The sequence below is a fragment of the Eucalyptus grandis genome, chromosome 8, assembly GCF_016545825.1.
Source record: "Eucalyptus grandis isolate ANBG69807.140 chromosome 8, ASM1654582v1, whole genome shotgun sequence".
NCBI classification, from domain to species: Eukaryota; Viridiplantae; Streptophyta; class Magnoliopsida; order Myrtales; family Myrtaceae; genus Eucalyptus; species Eucalyptus grandis.
The window spans coordinates 38415262-38438493 of NC_052619.1; the positions used below are offsets into that span (position 1 = coordinate 38415262).

Below are 23232 nucleotides of genomic sequence, written 5' to 3' on the forward strand. Positions count from 1 at the left end.
CATTGCCTAATCATAGAATGTGACCGCCATGTACGTATCCATGGTTAGGGGACATCATACAACTCTTGCCCGTGTTTCAGTACTTTGCTCCTAAATTTACTTTCAAAAGGCATATTCTGTGTCACCCGTCAACAAATATCACAATTGAATTGCTTGAAACAGCTGATGACCCAACATGGTAGATGAGACCATGATTCATCGACATTTGAATAGATTCGACAATCACCCACATCATGATAGATCATCAAATTACCTATGTGAACAAGTTTCATGAACTAACGTTCACCTTTTCTGTTCCCTACATGTTTTCGACCTTAAAAACAGGGATAAGATTTGTCTATCCCAGCAATCAATGTCCTATTATCAGCAAAAAGCACAATAGACGCTCTATTTTGCCAATCATTGGATCTTTCTACGTCATACTTGCTAATGTATCGTCAGGATGAGCTGATACTCTTTGCTTTATGCCTTGGCACATGCCACGCAGATGTCAGAAAAGCCATTAAGAGTGCAAATTGTTCAGTCCTTGTTGCATCTGTAGCCTTGCCCAAGGGTTGATGGATGGTCCAGACTGACTAAAAGGATTATGGACCGGCCCTATGGGGCCAATCACTGAGGCACTGACTGAAGATGAAGATGGAGGCGACAATGATGCTGAAGGAACAGACACTCGCTGACATGAAGGGCACATGGTGAGCGTGGTGGGAGGGTTCATATGCATGTAGAGCTGTGGGGAGAGCTTCAGTGCTCTGAGCTCCTGCACTTCCTTCTGCAGCCTCTTGTTTTCCTGTGTAAGATTGTTGCAGCATCTCTTAAGGTACTCACAGTCCACCTCAGTTTGCTTCGTCTTAGTCCTACACTAAATTGGTAAAAAAGAAAAAAAGATGTTACGGTACATCCTTATACAGAGCTACCCCACACAGATTGTTGGTGCCAAACTACAGCATGATAATAACACATTATCAGCTCAATCTAGTAAGGTATGAATAACAATCTTCAGCCCATTTCCATGTGATTAAGAAAATCAAGATGGCAGCTATTAGACAAAAGAATTGCACATTTGCTCAAACTTAACATAGAGAAGCTACTTCATCAAACCAATTCTTTGATGCAAAAGACCCAACGTCATTATCCTAACCAGAAACAGAGCTTTCCAGAGCTGCATTGTAAATCATGAGTGCATGAATCTAAACTGGGGCCCTCGCATAACAAAATTTTAGGTATTTGAGTACTCCCTAATAACTTCACTTCTTCCCCTGGCGGCTTAGAATTTATGGATCCCACATATCGGTGCTCCATACTAAAGTGAGAACGAGAAGTGTACTCCTAGATTAAGTGACAAGTCACATCACCGGACTCCCGCTACACGCTCACACACCTCGTGTGCAAGATGGCCCAACTGGGATACATGTGGACCCAAAGATTACATGCACTCACTATAAAGAAAAACAACTTCGCTGTCGAACTACCATCAAATGATTAAGAGAGAACCAACCACCCCCACCCCTACCCGCCTCTCTCCCACTCCTGACATTTTTCTTCCACAATGATCAGAATGATGCAGATGAGACGCAGATGTAAAGCCATGTATTTGGGCAAAAAGAACTTAAAACTATCAATTACCTAGCACGCCTGTTCTGAAACCAGACCTCTACCTATCTGGGACTAAGATTCAGTTGCTTGGCCAAGGCAAGCTTTTGCTTCTGAAACTCAAAACAATCTCCAGTTAAACTCATCGAAACCATCCCTTTATTACATCCAAAGGGAAACCTAAAGATGATCTCATTATTCATAAATAAAAATGAAAACCAATTTGTTATTCACACAGATCCAATCATTGCAAAAAAGAAAACAAGAAAAAGGTCTCAAATCCCCAATTCGACTGTTACCAGTAACTGACAACTACAAATAAACATCAATCTCATGACAGAAACGCACTTTAAATTCAATTTTCCCTACCAAACATCCATGTCAGGTTCATAAGCAGTGATTACATGCTCACGCACATTTAAAGAAAGCATATATTAATCAGTAATATAATGACCAAAATTGCCACTCACACGGTTAAGAGTGTTATGCTCTTTGAATGTCTCCTCTAGCACCAATGACTGTTCTCTAGACAGCCTGAGCTTCTTCCTCGCTCCATCTCCTCCACTGCCATCTTCTTCGATGCTCTCACAAGAGCACGATGTTCTCTCAGCCTCAACTTCATTTTCTCCATGCGGGTCTCTCTCACTTCTCTTCCCACTTATGCTCGACACGGTGCTGTTAGGTGATGAGACATGATTATCATCATCCAAATCCACCACCAGTATGTCTCGGTTGACGCCGACTCCACCGAAGAATGGCCTTGTTTTGGAGTTTGTTTCTGAAAGTTGATGAATACAAATCAGGATTTGATATCTAAGGCCAAGGAGGACAACGCTCCTCCAAAACTTAATCGAGTTTTTAAGGCAAATCTCACACTTCAACCTCCTTGAAAATGACATAGCGACAGCCAATGAAGATTAGAGTCTTACGGTGGGACTTCCAGATCTTCATAGCCAGCAAAGCTTGTTCTGTGTTACAGCACCATAAAGGGCTAATAGGATTGCCAAATTTGGAGAAAAATCTCTTTTTGGACTGTTTTAAGAATAGACATTATTTCAACAGTCCAAATGTTCAGAAGAATACTACCTCCGGAACTAGAGTTTCCGCTTTATGAATCAGTAAGAACGGATCTTAGCCTTCCCGAGGAGAAAGATTCTGAGAAGTGAATAGACCCGCTCGATAAGGAAGCAGCTCTTTGAAGTCGCTTTGTAAGAAAGGTCTGTCTATATAATGCGCCTCATAACGAGAGAAAGCAGAACCTTCTCGCTCCACCTTTTCGGCTTAGGTGGTTGGTTCACAGGTACAACCTTTGTAACTTCATGGTATACCCATGGATTGGCCAGTTCCTATTTGGAAGGATGCAACTTCTTAACCTCCGCAGTTTCTACTCCTGCTAATAGTTGGAGCTGCTCGTTTACTAGAGGAGACACTATTTGCATCTCCCAGAGCATTCTCCACCATGTCCAAAAGAAATTCATTAGGAACCCCGCCATAGCTTAAAAGTGCAATCAAAATCTTTGAAAGATATGCAGGCTTTGGTTTATTACTGCATCAATGAGGACCAAGGTCTAATCAGTTCTTCCGAAAAGGTAAAATTTGATGGCAGAAAAAGCTCTAAACAAAAAGCAATGGGATTTAGTAATTCACAAGAAAAACATGTCCCATGTTCAAATTAAATTGCTGAAAGAACAAGAAAGCCGCTAACTTTTCAGTCTGTTTATGTAAGGGTCTTTTGACCAGCTAACTCCAAAGGAAAATCTTAACACAATGATCAACAAATCAATAGCATAGCCAGGCAACAAACCCACAGATAACACGTGATCACAAGTACTAGGGGTCAGAGGTACCATAAGAACCTCAAGAGAATTAATTAAAACAATGATAGCCTGCTGGCAAAATATGTTGGTTGTACCTTGTTTGTACTATTTCGAGTGCATCAACGGTCCTGATATCTGAAAGCTTCGGGTCCTTTTCAACCTTGATCATCAACGGTCGAATATGAATTGTATGAGGAGGGAGCTACAGATTAAAATTCGGCCAAAACAATTAGAATGGAAGATATAAATGAACCGATAGAAAAAATGAAATATATCACAATATGGAGAATTATTGAAGCTAAAATACTAATAACTAGACTCACACTTACAGCTCAAAGCTGAAATGATACTTAATAATGCAATGTAGATTTTCCTTTTTTATTTGTCATAATTATTTTTGGAGATCAGTTTTTCTTGCATAGCAAGAGGAAGATACCACTAAGATGATACCCATATCCACAGGTCACAAACCTTAAAAGCATAAGCAATCACACCTCTTCCCTTGAAAATATTTCCACGACACTTCAAAGCTATGTCCTTGGATACAAATCCAGTCACACCAGTAGGTTTTTGGCGGAATGGAATTGCAGTCTTTCACTGCAGGTTTTTGGTAGGCCCAAGAGATTCAAGAAAAAGCAACAGCAAAACATCTTAGAATCTCTTCCCTTTCTTGTTTGCTCCACCCACGTAACCTAGATGCCTCCTCTGCTTTAGCATAGCCCAATTGGTAGGCATTCTTTCTCATCTCAGCCTCGATTTTCTCTTGTTCCTCTCTGCTAGCCTGCCTCCTCCCATCCTTACGTGATCCAAGATCTCCAACACCCAACCCTGCTGAAACTGCTTTCTCTTTGCCAGCTTTCCCCTCAGCTTCTCTTTTTTCCCTCTCTTCTTTTTCTTTTCTCATTCGTTCTTTCTCCTCTGCTTTCTCTATTTGTTCTTTGCGCTCTATATTTAGAGATTAAAAAGCAACAAAACAATTGATAGTAACACAAAAACGAACGCGTGTAAAAGAAATCTTAAACTAAGCATCATAAAGTGCCAAAGCATGGAAGAAGGGTAGTCTAAGAACATGTACAACAACAGAGATAGCAAAAAGTGACCATGACACTAAGGCTATTTTGGGAGCACCAAGGGCCAGAATTTGGAGAGAGTATCTAAAAATTCGAATTTTCCCTCTATTTCTCTCTCACAGAAATTTCAAACTTCTCCCGACTTTCCACCTATCCTGTCCATTTTCACTATTTTTGGGAAAGAGTTCTAGTATTGCAGGAAGCAATCTTCATAAAGTACTCTTCAATCTCATAGATGGCACTCTCCCAGGGAACATGGCTGTCGTTTTGTGAAAGCAAGCTCCATAATTTCATTCCTTCCTCTATCAATTTCTTTGCAACTGCAATTTGGTTCCTAAAAATAAAATAAGTGTTATGGACGCACAAGGTTCATGTACACTTCTATTGAAAGTGTGGCAGTGACACAAGGGGAGGCCAGTAAACTATGGCAGGTGGGAAAACTACCTAGCTGCCAAAAAGCAATATCATTACCATTAAGTGCTCAGAGAAGAAGGTCTGTATCATGCATTAATAAGAACTATCGATTTCAGGTTTGAACATAGTTGGTCAATTGGCAACAAGAAAGTACATGTGGGAAGACTAGTACTTAGCCAGCTTGTGGATGGCTTTGGGAAGACAAGTGTTCTCCCACCACTTATAAGCACGATCATTTCAGACAAATAGACTATCGTGCACATAAGGGAAAATGGTAAGTATAGTCTCTGTCAGCATCCCAATAGAAATGACTAAAGAGATAGGAACTTACCAATGATGGGAGCATCCAGTGTACAAGGAGACCTAATTCGCAAGTTCCAAAACTTCTTCATCTGAAGCAGATGCTGCAAACTTCTTCAGCAGAAGAGCCCTCTCATGTGGGCCTGCCAAGCAGTAACTAAATGTGAAAGAATCTGGAACTGCTTTTCCAACACTTGGCATACACTTGGAATTTGAATTTCGCATTTTAGTACATTCAGAATCTGAAAAAAGTTTCTCTGCAGTTTCAATATTCTTCAATATCACGTCTGGGCGAGTCCCGAAACTATCCTTAGCTTGATCAACATTTAGATCGTGTCAGATCAAGAGAGAACTTCACAAGACAGAAGCAAGCTTTAGAGCCAACTTTTTCTATTGAAAAAAAACAACAAAAAAAGTCGGAAGCTATTAACATAGAAATATCGCTTCCTGACGTCACAGAAAAAAGATTCAACTTCGTCAAGGCAGTTCAATGACAAATGCTTAACACTGGAGGTGACACTCAGTTAGATTTTGTCAAAAATAAAAATAAAAATGTAGTCGTGATAGGATTAAAAGGAAGATACAACGACTTACCTTTCCACCCACGATACTCCAGATACCATCACTACCTTCTTCTATGTCAGAAGCAGATGACTTGTCAATAGCTAAGTGTACAGGTGAGTCCTGGCATTACAGGAAAATATTCATTAAAGAAATCATATCCACATGAATAAGGTCAAACAAACTCGACAGAAGGTACCTTATAATGATCCTCAATGGATGAAGAAGGGTGCAAGACCTTTGGACTGTATAAATAACCTTCTATACCATCATTAGTTCCACTGGTACTAACCAAACTTATTTTCTTTAAAGGGCTAGATTCTCCATCTTTTGAGGCACTTAGGGGCTTCTCATCCACCACTTCCCCATCAATGTGAAGCCGTAAAAGTTCACTTGAGACCTGCCATGAAGATAGAACTTTGAGCAATGTACAAAGGGAAAAAGGCCCTGAGAGTAAGAAACCTAGGAAAGACAATGACATCATAAGATTGACAAGAAACTTTCGGTTGAGCACCATTTATGCAATCTAAAATTCTACTATATCTCTTTCATCAGACCAACAATGAGACATAGACTTACATGAAATTTTGCAGATAACAATTCTTGTCCAAGATCCTCCAGATAATGCATGCAATTAGTTGATCACAGGCACTCCAATGTATATGAATAGAATCATACTCCATGTATGTACTCTATAAAAGCTTGTTCTTTTCAGTCACATTGAAAGTGCAACAGTTCTACGTGCTATTTGAATATCCATCCAATACGCCTTACTTTTATATATTTGAAGATCATGCACCATTCATACAATTCCAATTACATCTGAAAATGATTGGTTAAAGGTAAAACAGACAGATAAAATGTTCAGTAACAACTTGCTTCAGCTCGATGGCTGGAACCAATAAGTGGTAAACATGACAGACATTAATGCGCTCAGCTATAGCCATAAAAATTTCAGCAGTTATCAACTCAAAAGGAACGAGCAGTTTAAAAACCATGTGTAGAAAGAGTAATTCAGACACTTGATATACATACCTGACAGCCAACATGGACCCATTTTCCAAATGGAAACTCGCTATTTGAAGAAGCTTACGATTTTTCACTTGAAAAAGGAGAAACCTCAGAATCAGGAGATTCTTTTTGTGGAGGAAGCGGTGGCAGAAGTGTGAGTCTCTTATCTCCATTCAAAACGAGAATTGGAAAAGCATCCTTGACATCAGAGTTCACCTGTGTGAAAGAATATTTTTAACCCCATTAACCATAGAACTTTGAGCTGAAAAGAGAAGTGACAGGCAACACTATTTGTGATTATGGTATACATCATCCCTTAATCACCATTTTCAACTAGTCCCTTGTGTCACAAACCAAGATAGATCGCGATAGGGGACGGAAAAAAAAACAAGACTTGACGCATTACAAAGGATTGATCCCAGACAAATCCACAAAAATCAATAAGCTTTGGTTCCACCAACATGCATTGACACTCGGTATACCATCTAACAGGAACAACACAGCAATAGACTTCAGTGAACGCGAAAAGACACTCTTGGGAAAATTCCACAATAATTCAAACTCATCGTAATCAGACCGACAGACACAACCCGAGAGCCGAGCAACGGTGATCGATCCAAACCAACACAAAGCATCCCTTCAAATCACAAAATCCAACAACCGGTGAGTGATCAATCGCTAAAACAACCGCCAAAGCAACTCATAACACCCAACCTCTCCAAACATAAAAAAATTCACAGAATTGAGAAACGAACACCGTCCCTCCCATCAAAAACCAACGAACCAAAAGGGGACGAAAAAAAGATGGAAAAACGGCGGCTTTCCTCTACCTGACGGAAAATGGTACAAGGGAAAGTGGCGGACTTCAAGAGATAAACCCAGAAGCAGAAAAGCAAGGACCCATCTTCTCCTTCTTCTCCTTCATCTCGTTCTTGTTCTTCCTCCTTCTCTGCTTCGACGTCGAGCCTGAAATCACCGAGCGAAGAGTAACGACTCAGGTCGATCGTGCTCTCGCCGTCCGCCACCAGTATATCTAGCCTCGCAAACCTCTTTTGCTTCAAAATCTTGGCTACGTACTCGAGCCCGAAATCGGGACCGAATAAGGAGTAGAAGACAAAGAAGCTCGAGAGGCCAGTCGGCAGCCGGCGATTTCTGGAGCCGCGGCTGGAAAGTCGATGACGGCGACGAGGACAGAGGCGAGGAGAGAAGCGCTTAGGGTGAGTGAGAGGACTCGAGACAGAGAGGAGGGGGGCGCTTGGGGTGAGTGAGAGGGCTCGGGACAGAGAGGAGAGGAGTGCTTGAGGAAGAGAGAGGCAGAAGCGGGAAGAAATAGCGCGCGCTCCGTTGAAAAAAAGAGAGAGAAAATGCAGCAGGCCTCTCCTTCTTCGCCGCGCCGTCGACCCCGCCCAAGTCCGCCGAGATCTCCCTCGCGACCGAGCGGGCCAGCGTCAGGGACAATGCCCGGTCAGCGGCGAGGAGCCTGGTGCCGCTCGGGAACGAGACCGAGATGCCAGAGGCAGATGGCCAGCGACGCTTTTGGGCAGGCGCAGGCCGAGGCGGAGATCCGGAGCCGGAGCCGGAGCCGGAGCCGGAGGAGGTGGGATGCGCGGAGAAGGAAACAGAGGAGGCTCTAGCGTCTTTTTCTTTTACGAGGAGAGGAGAGAGAGAACTCGCCCATTTAAGCGAGGAGAGAGAAAAAATTTTAAGCGGGAGGAATGCGCTGATCCTCCTTTTGAGCCGAGCCGAGCCGAGCCGCCCAAAAACCAAGCCTTTTCTCATTTTCGGGGGGTCCCACTCGGGACAGGTGTTAGTATCTGAGTGGTTTGTGCGCGCCAGGTCAGCGGATGACGTGGCGCGCACGAACCACTGAATATTTTCTCGTTTTTAACAGAGCATAGACGTGCCAATAATCCAGCCAACTCAGGTCATAAGATGGAGTTGAAGCGAAAGAGACTGCATACATCTGGAATGATGTGATTCGCAATTCTCTTCCTTAAATCTCCATTCACTTGTTTATTCTTTTCTACACGAGTGCATTTCCCCTTATAAACATGTGTTTGTGTTTTTGACTTTTACATCAACTTGTAAACATGGAGTTTCTGATTAAAATTTTATGTTTAGGACTCCCTGCAACAATAAGAGTTCAAAAACATCTAGGGAGAAATCATGTCCCACGAACAGTAACGATAATGAATCGGCATCTGACATGAATGCTGAACAAGAACAGAATGTCCTCGGGTATGGCTTTGTTGCTAAAGTTCCTTCTCTTATCCTTTGAGCAAGGAGTGTGAGATATTTCTGGCTTAGCATGCTTAAATTGTCGCTTCTTGAACCCACCTCTCGTAGTATTTTATGTTTTCTTACTGTTGGACTATCCCAAATAACAATAACAGCAACAACAAATGCATTTCCTTTCGCATGGAATTAGATATATGATGCTTTCATTCTGTCATATTTAGAATGTACTCTGTCCAAACATCCATACATTGATGTTTATTGAGTGTTTTGCAACTTCTTTCTCTGATTTTAAAAGTCTTTCCAGCTTTTGCAATTAGCGTGGTTGGCTCTGTTAGCTCACTTATACCCTATTTGCTTCTCTTCTCTTGGCTAATAAACCCAAACAAAAGGAATTGCAAGATACTTCTTTATGGTTCTGTTCCATTTTTTAATAGGCCTAGTTGATGCTTTGTTCTCATTTGAATCTGTTACATAGGAATGAAAACTTGGTTTGCCTCAATGAGGTTTCCAGGTACTTATACCAGTATTTGCGCTTCCCCTGTTTGTAGGCACAGGAATTTCCACTTGTGAATGTGAATGAAGATGAGTCATTTCAGAAAAATTCTAAATCTCATGGGAGATCCACTGGGAAGAAAATAAAAAATCCCACACTCCCGCTAATTAGTGCAGATCAATATGCTTCTCAAAGTGCAATGCTTTCTTCACCAAACGATAGATAGGATAAGATATGAGGATATCCGACTTTAAATCCGTAATTCACCAAACAGTAGATTGGATAGGATATGAGGATATCTGATTTTAAATCCGTAGTTCACGTTGATGAGATATAAAGAAATCCATGGATTTCTTATCCTATCCTATCTAGTCTTATCCCATTTAGAAATCCGGACGACCAAACGCAGCCTCAGTTGATAAGGCGATAGATTAGTCCTTACTACTACTAGAAAAAGTAAACCTAACCCTAGTACACTTTAATATATATACGTATTAATTCCATTAATCTCTTGCAATGTGATCGCACTAAAGTTCCCAGCAATTCCGAAGAATAAAAGAAAACAAAAAGAAATGTTCAATGGCACTTCACACCAAGGAAGCATGTTTCAGCTACGAATACGGCATAAACTGTTGAGAAGGCATGTTCACGACTACGACCAAGACAGATGTGTCGTGGAATGTGCTTTTCCTTTTCATGGTTGAAAGGAAGGTATTCAATTAAGAACAAAAGGTCACTAAGAATGCCTCAGCAATATGATTTTTCAATATATCCCCACAGTTATAGTTCCCATGTTCAGAACCTTGCCACACCGGCATAGTCTGCAGATCAAACGCATAATCATCTAGAGGAAGTACCCCAAGGTTACAGCAGTAACTACGTCAACAAACTATTGCAATCATTATGGATAGAATGAAGAGCACAATGTATTCAGAGCCGACCACATACAAAATGGAAGATATTCACCAAATTTATTTATTTTCTTCTCTTTTCCCCTTCCTTGTCATAAGTGCTACTAGAGTAAAGAAATGCGGAGTTCTATATGCAGAAGATTCACATGCTCAGTAGGTCAGTACGTCATGTTGTATCAGGGACGGAAGAAAAAGATTCTTCAAGAAAAGAGTTCAAAAAAGATTCAGCTGCCAGGCATTTTTAACATCTCACAACCTTGAGGGGGAAAACATACATTCTGGCCTGGAGTTTGATAAATCCAATAGCAGGATGCATAATGCCCAATCAATTCAAATCATCCTGAAAACAGGGAAAAACCATTTCTATCAAGCCTATTCAAAGAATCGGCCGAGAGGATAATTCATGGGCATGTAATAAGTGTTATCTATACCGGGCCCCTCATGATTGTATTGTATAGTTGACCCAACATTTCACAATTACCACAGCATTTTAGGGAAAAAAATCGTCAAGTCACTCCCAAACAAAAATACTTTTGCACCTTTTCTTTGCTCGGCATTTTCAGTGCTCCTATTACCAAAAAAAGGCCACTGCTCAATGTACGTGTCTCCAAACAAAACAACAACAAAATGTACGTGTACTCCACAAGCAAGATACAGCAGTATTTTGACAAAACAATTAAGAGGCGAATAAGGTATTGGCTTCCCAAAGCATCAATATAATATATTATCTCCGAGACTCTGATCAAAAAGAGCTTTGTATCGCCGTCCATTTTGTCCTCTAGCACACTCGGCATTGATAGCCCATGTTCCTACCTGCATTATTGCTGACCAAACAGCAATGTCACAATTACTGTACCATTTCTCGAACTCAATGCCCAAGTGCAAGCCCTAAAACTCAAGCATGTCTTCGTTTATTTTATCTCCTTCCTCATCCACCACTACTAACTACATGCTCGCTCTTTATTTTTAGCACATAAACCTCGCTTTGTGGATATTAAGCACATGAAGGATGGAAAATCTGAAATGATGGTTCTCAAAGCAGCTTACCCTATCTGCAGAATCTGACAACATTTAAGTTCGGTTATAGATTAGAATCTATTCATATTAACCACGAATGAGAAGTGAAAAAAAGGAAGGAAAAAAAAAAAAAGCCGCCACCAAAAGGACAAGAGGGCAAAATTATGGCATAAAAAGTAAAACCGGAAGGCCAAAAACTGATCCTAATGTACCTGTCGCTTTTAATGCTGTTGAGAAAGAGTTAAGTAACAATCTGTTATCTCAGCAATGATGCTTGCAGAAATACCAGGTCGGATTTTCTTCCCAGCATAGCCCAACTCTTCATCCAGAGAAGCTATGACATACAAAGAGAGCTAAAGTAACTACTTGATCACTGATCAAACATCAAAAAGCTAAGCAAGACATAAAAAGGAAGAACCTTTTCTCCCATTGCTCAAGGCAGGAGCATTCACTGCAACATCAGAAGATACTGTCACGGGTAATCTGTCTTTCAGCCTGTGCAAGTAATGATCGGGCTTCATCCCTTTCCTTCTTAAGTCTTGCAATAACATGGCAAGCAGCATCCTGCTGCAAAAAGTGACAAAGCAAGGACGATTCAATGAACTTAGCTCTATATGGGCTTTGACCTAGACGAAGTTTAAAGTAGAGAGAAGGTATCAAAATTACAATCTATCCAAGAGAATATATGTGACCCCAAAACAAGAAGAAATTTTGATGATTGGAAACTCTATTTGAATGAGTGAGTTGTTAATTAAGTCCCTTAATCAGTTTTAGTGAGCGTCCTCAGTACAACATTTTTGAAGAAGCCACAACATATTTAAGTTTGGTACAAAGGAGGAGAGGAGGAGGAGAGGAGGAGACGGTCTGTCGTGGATAGAGCAGGGGAAAACTTGATACAATTCCCTCTAATTTTACACTGGCAACTTGATGTACTCTGGCAAACCACAGATTATGCAATTATTTCCCAAAATAGATGGCACTACTAAACGAAATAGGAGGGAAGTCAGAATCACAACAGGTCCAGATTCTAGACATGCATTTCCATTGGACAAAGAACAGAATAACACCAAGTCCCTTGATCTCGAATACTTAAGAAGGAAAGTAATCCTCCTATTGGTGCTTAGAGTTATGGTGCTCTCAGAAAACCATTTGAAATTTCATGAGTAGAAAGGTTTCAAAAAAATTTCGCATTTTTTAATTTCACTTTTTCCGACCATGCATCGGGTAGAATTTTCTTATGACCAAATTATCAAAAGCACACCGCTTTCCAATTTTTCAGATACTAGTTTTCAGCTATCAGAGAAATTGAAAGAAAGGGACGCTACCAAATACAATGAAAATAAAGAACAGGTAAATATTCTGTAAACAAACACATCCTATATTACCTTATTATTCTCCCAAGTCGAGTACAAAATCTACCATATAGAAACTCGCCTTATATTGAGCCGGCAAGTGCAAGATAACATCCACTATGAGCACAGTCAACTGTAAAATAAGGGAGAGACTCAGTCATAGTTACTCTTTGCGCTAATAATTTGCACTCACTGAGCCAACCCTCCTCTCCCCTCCTCCCTCCCGTCTCTCCTTTCATTTTCTCTTTTTTCCCCTTATAAAACAAGAGAATAGAACCAGGTTACCAAAAAAAAACAAGAGAATAGAACCAGCATAATGTATAACCTTCTTTGAGTGAGTTCCATAGAAAAAGTTCGCTCTTCAGAACAAATCCAAGCAAACAGAACCGCATCTAATGCTCACTGCCATCCCAGATCTACTTTCACTACAACAAGCTGGTCTAAGAGGATGTCATACGAGAACTTGTCCCCGTGTCTTGTCATATGCTGAACATGTGCAAAAGTTCTTCAACTTCCGCAGATCCCAACATAACCCCATCCTGAGATGCACTCAATGAAATAAATTTCTAAGTCAGATGGCATGTCTAAATCTCCATTGATAATAGAAGACAGATCACAGGAACATGTGCCGCACGGAAGTATCCACTCTTAGAGAAAGATATAGCAGTAATTGCCCTGGCATGGCCAGAAAAGGTCATAACATTTGCCTGTTTCAAAATGAGAGACGGTTACAAAAGCATGTCCCCCACCTAAAACGGACGAAAAGAGGAATGAAAAATGCGCATGAATAACAATGTGAGCAGCAGGCAGAAACGTGGAGGCAATTGAATGATCTCAAAACGATTGAGCAAGATTTTTGAGCTATACCGTGATAAAATAAATTTACTAAAACATTCCGATGAATAAAAAAAGAGTATGCCAGTTACATGACGGCATATGGAGTTCTGCCACTAACAACTTCCCTCCTTTTTCTAACAACATGCCGAATTGCCATATAGTGACTAAACTAACCATGAGGAACAAAAGCTGAAAATGGGCCATGGAATACTGCACATGCAAATCGTCAGGGCAGGATGCAAGATTGCCATATCATATCCTATACTACATGGAAGCATGAAGACTAAGAAACAAGTGTGGTGAAAATGCCCATTCGACCGAGAAACAAATGTGGACCCAGCCAAAGCAATAAAATTCCCTTTCCATCTCCAACGGATTGTAAACATAGCACCCGCGTTTTCACATCCCATGTTTTAACATCGGCATTCGAGGTGCCAGTACCCGGGATGAGACCATCGGGATCAAAAGCTGCAGATGCATAACCCTCAGATCCTTAAGCACCTTCGACCTGCAGAATGATGTTGAAAAAGCAAGCAAGGAATATCTTAATACATCTCTTGACAAATGAGAGCAGACAACCTCAACCATTCATAATCAAAAGCACTTCAGCATTACGACCTAAAAAAAATCACAGCAACAGTAAAACTATCTTAATGCTTCAGGCAATGTTCTCTGAATATCACATTTACTCAGGTAATGAATTTCAAAAGCCAAGGAAAGTTGTTCTTAGATGATTTAAACAAGGAACGTTCTTTCACAAAAAAAAAAGAAAAGATTGTGCCATAAACACATGTCATCAGCTTTTTTTGAACTATAATATATGTTTTAATATGTATAAATGAGTTGCAAAAGCACTGTAAGTGCAAAGCAAATGCAGTTTTTGGAGGAGCCTAGCACTTTTTCTGCTCAATCATATTATTATTATTATTTTTGCATGAGCATCCATTACACATAGTACAAACTAATACAAGTTTTCTGTCGATGTACGTGTAAAATTGCGCACACGCACCCTCTCTCTCTCTCACACACGCACAGTTTTGAAACCTCAGCGAGACATAAACCACTTGAAAACTCATAAAAGCACCATGTACTATCAATAGATGCCGTTGCGAAGTAATTATTCGTGGCATGAACTGTGATTGCTTGCACCTGGAACGATGAATAATTACATCACACATTAATCACTGTAGAGAAAAGTTACTTTGTATTATTCAATAAACTTTAATATATATACATCAAAAATAAACCCTAAAAGTGGTAAAGACTAATTTACCCTTCTTACTCCTAACACTCCCCCTCAAGCTGGAGCATAAATATTAATCATGCCCAGCTTGTTACAAATATGTTCTATCCTCCCATTACTCAAGGACTTAGTAAAGATGTCTGCAAGTTGTTCACTAGTTCGAACATGACTGAGAAGAATTACTCCATTCTGCAACTTCTCTCGGATAAAATGACAATCAACCTCAATGTGTTTTGTTCTCTCATGAAACACGGGGTTGGAAGCTATATGCACAACAGCTTTATTATCGCACCACGAGTCATGGGTACTAAATCTTTAAAGCCTAACTCAGTCAATAGCGTCGAATCCACACTAATTCACACGTCACTTGTGCCATGGCTCTATATTCTGACTCAGCACTAGAGCGGGCAACAACACTTTGTTTCTTACTTTTCCATGATACCAGATTTCCTCCGACTAAGGTACAATATCCAGTAGTTGATCTTCTATCATCTGGAGACCCAGCCCAATCAGCATCAGAAAAACCTTCAACTTTGTTATGACCATGGTTTTGGTAGAGAATTCCTTTTCCCGGAGCTTTCTTCAAATACCTCAATATCCGAATAACTGTATCCCAGTGAGATGTACGAGGGGAAGACAAAAATTGGCTTACTACACTGACAGGAAAAACAATGTCTAGTCGAGTAACTGTAAGATAATTCAGCTTACCTACCAGTCTTCTATATCTCTCAGGATTATTAAGAATTTCTCCTCCATCAGCAACTGATGCGGGAGCATCCAACGTAGCTCTATCCACCAACTCGGAACCATCGATGTTTATCCAAGCCAAGAGGGAAATTGGGCATTATGTGCTTCGATGGATCATTTTCAATGAATAACTATCAATGGGAGACCATTCGAAATGTCGTGAATGACCAGCTGATGAAGTTTCAAAATGATTATTTTCTGGTCAAGGGAGGAGCTCGAATTTGAAGATTCAAGAATGCAGAAGGCCGAAGATTAAAGGAATTTAATTCCCGTGTTAATAAAGGCTTTTATTAAGTTATTATGTGTCTTTTGTCATGCAGTCCAAGAGTCGAGTTTCGGTTTCTAGGCTATTAAGGTCTGTTTTTAATATGTATTAAGGTGTCGGTTTCTAGGCTATTAAGGTCTGTTTTTAATATGTATTAAGGTGTCAGTTTCTAGGCTATTAAGGTCGGTTTTAATATGTATTAACTCTAAAATCCTCCTATAAAGAGGGAAAACTATCCAATGTAAGGATACGAATTTTATGAATGAGAATTGTGAGATTTCCTCTGCTTGAGTGAATTCCTTTTGAGAGTGGATAACTCCTTTAGGTTTCTTTATCCTTGGAGCGTAGATCACTCCTCGGTGGTGAACCAAGAAGCCCTTTATCCTTGGCTGGTGGAATCTTTAAGCCTCGGTGGTGAGCTTCTCCTATCCCGAAGTCCTTTATCCGGCTGGTGGAAGCTTTAGGCCTTGGTGGTGAACTTCGTAGATCTCGATCCTCATCCTTGGTTGGTGGCGCTGCCTTTATACCTTGGAAGGAGATTGTTTTTATCTATTCTTATTCCTTTCCATTTCTTCCCGTATACACTACTCCATACACTTAACCACAAAAATCCCCTCTGAAAAATCTCTGTTCTTGAATCACTCAACCCATCACGCATCAAAATATTGGTATCGAGCTCCGTGTTCACCTCATTTGAGTGATTCCTTTCTTTCTTTTGTTACAAATTCCTTATGGATGAACAAGTTCCTAGAGAACAAGTTCCTAGAGGCTTGACTCGGAGCAAGCGCACAACGAAAGGCGAGATCGTGCAATCCAAAATCTTCAACAACAAATGGAGCGAGTCCTCAATCTTCTAGAGAATCCGGCGAGACAAGGACAACCAGCAAGGCGTCCCAATGAACGGCATCGGCGTGACGATTCTGAATCTCGTCAAAATTCTGATGTCGATTCCGAGTCCACTGGAGACAACCGAACGATTCTGCACTCTAGTGATTCTGAATCTCCAATTCGAAGACGAAGACGGAGAGGGAGGCATAAGGAGGATGAAAGAGACATTAAAGTGGAGGTCCCCGAGTTTGACGGTAATCTTAATCCCGATGACTTTGTAGATTGGCTACACAAAACCGAACGAATTTTTGAATTCAAATCCTATTCGGATGAGAAGAAATGTAAGGTTGCTATCCTAAGGTTGACCAAATATGCTTCTCTATGGTGGGAGAATCTAAAGCATCAACGAGCAAGGAAGGAAAAGGCCGAATCAAGTCTTGGGAAAAACTCAAGAGGTTGATGAAGAAGAGGTTCTTGCCCGACAACTATAAGCAAGATCTCTTCCTCAAACTGAACTCCCTAAGACAACATGGGATGAGCGTTGAAGAATACATTCGTGAGTTTGAACAACTCAAAATGAGGAGTGAAGTTCCAGAAGTTCCCGAGCAAACCATTGCTCGTTTTCTTGGCGGCATGAATCGAGAAATTGCTGATATGGTTGAACTTCAACCGTATTGGTCCTTTGAAGACGTATGCAAGTTAGCCATAAAAGTGGAAAACAATTGAAGAGCAAGAGGTTTTCCTCCGTAACCTCAACAAAGGCGACATCCTATTTTAAGGGTGCTTCCTCAAGCAAGGGCGAGAGTTCGTCGACAAAAGACAGAGGCAAGGGAAAGAATGCAGAGCCTTCCAAAGAAGTCCAAAAGAAGTTTGAAGGTGATGCAAGGAAATGCTTTAGTGCCATGGCTTTGGGCATTTACAAGCAAATTGTCCAAATCGGAGAGTTATGACTCTTCAAGAAATTGAGGAGATCAATTCGGCGCTTCAAGAGGCTGATGACAATGAAGAACAAAATATTTCCGAATCGATCGGGAAGAAGAAGTTGTGGAGAAAGCTGATGATGGTGAGCTGTTGATCATCCGAAGAGCATTGCATGTTGAAGTTTCTCCTAATAATGAGCAAAGGGAGAATATATTTCACACGCGTTGCACTATTAATGGAAAAGTGTGTTCGGTGATCATCGATGGAGGGAGCTGCACCAATGTTGCTTCGACAATTCTTGTCGACAAATTGAAGCTTCCAACAACGGAACATCCTCAACCATACAAGCTCCAATGGCTCAATCAAGGAATGAACTCAAGGTAACCAAACGTGTTCTTATATCATTTTCGATTGGGAAGAACTATCGAGATGACGTTGTATGTGATGTGATTCCAATGGAGGCATGCCACTTGTTATTGGGTAGACCGTGGCAATTTGATATAAATGCTATGCATGATGGTCGGAAAAACACATACTCTTTTCAGAAGGAACAAAAATGCATTACTCTTTTACCATTGAGCCCTTATTCGATACATAATAATCAACCTGGGGAGGGAAACACTTGTAAGGAAAATCTGTTCTTGAGTGAGACACGGGTTGAGAGAGCCATTAGCAAACAAAAGAATGTTTTTGCTTTGCTTGTGGTCGAGAAAAAGAGTGAGATGGAGCGAGCCATACATCCAAAAATGTATTACTTGTTGAAAGAATTTGCAGATGTGTTTCCGGAGGATTTGCCACTTGGATTACCTCCCATAAGAGGTATTGAGCATCAAATTGATTTGATCCCCGGTGCTCCGCTACCAAACAAGCCAGCTTATCGATGCAATCCGGAGGATACAAAGGAGTTGCAAAGACAAGTCAATGAACTTATTCTCAAAGGATACGTTCGGGAAAGCATGAGTCCTCGCTCCTGTGCCGCTCTACTTGTGCCTAAGAAGGATGGTACATATCGGATGTGTGTTGATAGCCGGGCCATCAACAATATCACCATTAAGTATAGGTACCCTATACCTAGACTTGATGATATGCTAGATGAATTATATGGTTCTTCTGTATTTTCAAAGATAGATTTGCGGAGTGGTTATCATCAAATCAGAATGCGAGAAGGTGATGAATGGAAGACAGCTTTCAAGACCAAGGGAGGCCTTTATGAGTGGTTGGTTATGCCATTCGGATTATCTAATGCTCCGAGTACCTTCATGAGACTTATGAACGAGGTTCTTCGTTCCTTTATTGGTCAATTTGTCGTTGTTTATTTCGACGATATTCTTGTTTATAGTAGGAATGAGGAGGAGCATATTTCTCATCTAACACAGGTCTTTAATGTCTTGAGAGAACGAAAACTATATGCTAAAATGGAGAAATGTGAGTTCTTCTCTCCAAGCATTGTGTTTCTTGGTTATGTGGTTTCCAAAGATGGAATCTCTGTTGATCAAGCCAAGGTAGAAGCTATGAAGACTTGGCCGGTTCCAAAATCTATTTCTGATGTAAGAAGTTTTCATGGACTTGTTTCTTTTTATCGACGGTTCGTCAAAAATTTTAGTACCGTCATGGCTCCTATAACTGAATGCATGAAGAATGGTGCTTTTGAATGGACAAAGACTGCTCAAAACGCCTTTGAGGTAATCAAGCAGAAACTCGTGAGTCTCCTATTCTTGCACTTCCTGATTTTGATAAAGTATTTGAAGTTGAGTGTGATGCAAGTGGAGTTGGTATTGGTGCTGTTCTGGTGCAAGCACAAAAACCATTGGCATATTTCAGCGAGAAGTTATCTGATTCCAAGAGGAATTATTCAACTTATGACAAAGAGTTCTATGCCATTGTTCGAGCTCTTGATAATTGGAGTCATTATTTGAGGCCAAAGCAATTTGTCCTTCATTCCGATCATGAGGCGCTTAAGTTTATTAGTGGCCAACGCAAGCTTAATTCGAGACATGCAAAATGGGTAGAATTTCTTCAATCCTTTTCTTTTGTCTCGAAATATAAACCCGGGCACACTAATGTGGTAGCAGATGCTTTATCAAGAAGATATTCTATGCTTGCGGTTCTGGACTCAAGGATTCTCGGATTTCAATCAATGAAAGCACTTTATTCGAAGATGCGGAGTTCTCATCCATCATCAACAATTGCAAGCGAGGAGTTCAAGGTATATATTCTTTGCAAGATGGGTTTCTTTTTAAAGGAAATCAATTATGTGTGCCGAAGAGTTCTTTACGCGAATTGCTGATTCGAGAAGCGCATGGTGGAGGATTGGCTGGTCATTTTGGGATTAACAAAACTCTTGAGGTTCTTCAAGAGCATTTCTATTGGCCAAAGATGAGTGGAGATGTGCATGCTATCATCTCAAGGTGTGCAACTTGTCATAGATCAAAAGTCATTTCCATCAAGGTTTGTATACTCCACTTCCGGTACCATTGCAGCCTTGGGAAGATGTTAGCATGGATTTCATCGTGGCTCTACCAAGAACTCAAAGAGGAAAAGATGCTATCATGGTGGTCGTTGATCGGTTCTCTAAAATGGCTCATTTCGTGCCATGTCACAAGACCAATGATGCATCTCATATTGCTGAATTATATTTCAAAGAGATTATCCGCATTCATGGAGTACCAAAGACCATTGTGTCGGATCGTGATTCCAAGTTCTTAAGCCACTTTTGGAGGACTCTATGGAGAATGCTTGGTACAAGACTCTTATTTAGCACGGCTTGTCATCCCCAAACCGATGGCCAAACGGAGGTAACAAATCGTACTCTAACCACTCTTCTTCGTGGTATGGTGAGTAAATCATTGAAAGATTGGGATTTAAAGCTTGCGCATGCTGAATTTGCTTACAATCGATCACCAAGTTATACTACCGGTCGATCGCCATTTGAAGTTGTGTATGGAATTAATCCTCTCACACCCATTGATTTAATTCCAATTCCGTCTAACTCTCAAGTGAGCTTTGATGGCAAGAAAAGAGCTGAGTCAATGAAGAAGCTTCATGAGCAGATTCGATCCAACATTGAAAAGGCCAACGAATCTTACAAGAACAAAGCTAATCAACATCGCAAGAAGGCTCAATTTCAACCGGGCGACCTTGTATGGCTTCACTTGAGGAAGGAGAGGTTTCCATTTCGTCGAAAGAACAAGCTCATGCCCGTGAGCTGATGGTCCCTTTAAAGTTTTGGAGCGGGTGGTGACAATGCTTACAAGATTGACCTTCCGGGAGAGTTTGGAGTTTCAGCAACATTCAACGTGGGAGATCTTTCTCCTTACTTGGAGGATGACAACCTTCTAGATTTGAGGACAAATCTCAAACATCCTGGGAGGATGATGCGGGAGCATCCAACGTAGCTCTATCCACCAACTCGGAACCATCGATGTTTATCCAAGCCAAGAGGGAAATTGGGCATTATGTGCTTCGATGGATCATTTTCAATGAATAACTATCAATGGGAGACCATTCGAAATGTCGTGAATGACCAGCTGATGAAGTTTCAAAATGATTATTTTCTGGTCAAGGGAGGAGCTCGAATTTGAAGATTCAAGAATGCAGAAGGCCGAAGATTAAAGGAATTTAATTCCCGTGTTAATAAAGGCTTTTATTAAGTTATTATGTGTCTTTACTGTCATGCAGTCCAAGAGTCGGCAGTTTCGGTTTCTAGGCTATTAAGGTCTGTTTTTAATATGTATTAAGGTGTCGGTTTCTAGGCTATTAAGGTCTGTTTTTAATATGTATTAAGGTGTCAGTTTCTAGGCTATTAAGGTCGGTTTTTAATATGTATTAACTCTAAAATCCTCCTATAAAGAGGGGAAAACTATCCAATGTAAGGATACGAATTTTATGAATGAGAATTGTGAGATTTCCTCTGCTTGAGTGAATTCCTTTTGAGAGTGGATAACTCCTTTAGGTTTCTTTATCCTTGGAGCGTAGATCACTCCCGGTGGTGAACCAAGAAGCCCTTTATCCTTGGCTGGTGGAATCTTTAAGCCTCGGTGGTGAGCTTCTCCTATCCCGAAGTCCTTTATCCCCTGGCTGGTGGAAGCTTTAGGCCTTGGTGGTGAACTTCAGAGATCTCGATCCTCATCCTTGGTTGGTGGCGCTGCCTTTATACCTTGGAAGGAGATTGTTTTTATCTATTCTTATTCCTTTCCATTTCTTCCCGTATACACTACTCCATACACTTAACCACAAAAATCCCCTCTGAAAAATCTCTGTTCTTGAATCACTCAACCCATCACGCATCAGCAACTAATTTAACCCCTTGTTCCATGGGTGAATCAAGAGGCTTTGATCCCAACATACCTGTCTCAGTGAGCAAATCCAATACATATTTTCACTGTGACAGAACAACACCTTTTTGTGATTGTGCCACTTCGATTCCTAGGAAATATTTCAATTTTCCTAAATCCTTAGTTTGAAACTGTTGCTGAAGATAGGCTTTTAGCTCAGCTATACCAACCAAGTCATCTCCCGTGATGATAATATCATCAACATACACAATCAAGAATAGTTTGCCTCCCCTCGATTGTTTATAAAAGAAAGAATGATCATTTCCACATCTTGATAGCCCAAAAGACAATACAACCTCAGAAAATCTTCCAAACCATGCTCGTGGAGATTGTTTCAAACCATATAAATATTTTTTAATTTGCAAACTAGTCCGGACTCCCGAGTAACAAACCACGGAGGTTGCTCCATATAAACTTCCTCATGAAGAGTGCCATTCAAGAAAGCATTCTTAACATCAAGCTGAAATAAAGGCCAATTATACGTTGCAGCAAGAAAGATCAGAATACGAACAGAAGTAAGTTTGGCAACAGGAGAAAATGTGTCTAGATAGTCAACTCCATACACCTAAGCATACCCTTTTGCAACAAGTCTTGCTTTTAAACGAGCAAGAGAACCATCGGGGTTAACTTTTACAGCATACACCCATCGACAACCAATAGCAGTTTTGCCTAGAGGAAGTGGTACTAAGTCCCAAGTTTGATTAATCTCAAGAGCCTGTAATTCTTCTTCCATTGCTGTCCTCCAACCAGAATTTTGTAATGCCTCAGTGACAGACTTGGGGATAGAATATTGTTCAACAGTAGTTAAAAAGGCTTGAAAAGTAGGAGACACAGAAGAGTGAGAAATAAAATTTGCAATAGAATGTTGAGTACAAGTACGTGTACCTTTGCGATGAGCAATAGGAAGATCAAGATCAGATACAAGAGGAGGGACAGCTAATGGTGGATCTGGAGCTGAAGTCGACGTAGTAGTGACATGAGGAGCGGGGAGGAGCAAGTAGTAGCATCACGATGACGTCGTGTATAAACTGGAGAGGAGGTGGTTTCTCTGTAGATACTGGGGAAACATTGGGAATAGTAGACTGAATGATGGTCACATACAAGTTTTCATCTAATTCAGACACATCAATTGGAACATTATGATAAGGAGTGGATTCAAAAAATGAAACATCAGCTGTTACAAAATATTTTTCAGTAATGGAGAATAACAGCGATATCCCTTTTGAGTGCGGGAATAACCCATAAACATACACTTGAGTGCCTTGGGATCAAGTTTTGATACT

General features: G+C 40.7%; 1 protein-coding gene, 1 long non-coding RNA gene and 1 pseudogene across 14 annotated transcripts; all 3 read right to left on the reverse strand.

Moving 5' to 3' along the window:
- Nucleotides 1-119: 119 nt before the first annotated feature.
- Nucleotides 120-8374, reverse strand: LOC104414357 (homeobox-leucine zipper protein ATHB-4). Of its 12 annotated transcripts, XR_005546019.1 has the most exons (9): nt 7594-8370; nt 6788-6979; nt 5952-6152; nt 5786-5875; nt 5223-5334; nt 3503-3609; nt 2061-2368; nt 1624-1703; nt 120-859 (listed from the first exon to the last, which is right to left on the reverse strand). XR_005546019.1 is itself a non-coding variant. In XM_039301106.1 (4 exons), the coding sequence occupies exons 1-3, from the start codon at nt 2539-2541 to the stop codon at nt 1656-1658; spliced, it is 378 nt and encodes a 125-aa protein (XP_039157040.1). In that variant the 5' UTR covers nt 2542-2673; the 3' UTR covers nt 120-854; nt 1624-1655. The 12 variants fall into 12 exon arrangements, 3 of the variants coding, with proteins under 3 accessions (XP_039157040.1, XP_039157039.1, XP_039157038.1); XR_005546020.1 differs by lacking the exon at nt 2061-2368 and having other exon boundaries at nt 7594-8374; XR_005546022.1 differs by lacking the exons at nt 120-859; nt 1624-1703; nt 2061-2368; nt 3503-3609 and adding an exon at nt 4116-4352 and having other exon boundaries at nt 7594-8373.
- Nucleotides 8375-10385: 2011 nt separating this feature from the next.
- Nucleotides 10386-14404, reverse strand: LOC104414359. Of its 2 annotated transcripts, XR_720081.3 has the most exons (7): nt 14053-14404; nt 13100-13313; nt 12808-12907; nt 11841-11989; nt 11635-11756; nt 10837-11229; nt 10386-10745 (listed from the first exon to the last, which is right to left on the reverse strand). It is a non-coding gene; the product is annotated as an uncharacterized LOC104414359 (long non-coding RNA). The 2 variants fall into 2 exon arrangements; XR_005545420.1 differs by having other exon boundaries at nt 10387-10745; nt 13100-14404.
- Nucleotides 14405-14836: 432 nt separating this feature from the next.
- On the reverse strand, nt 14837-21988 carry LOC120286700 (annotated as a pseudogene).
- Between the last annotated feature and the right edge of the window lie 1244 nt (nt 21989-23232).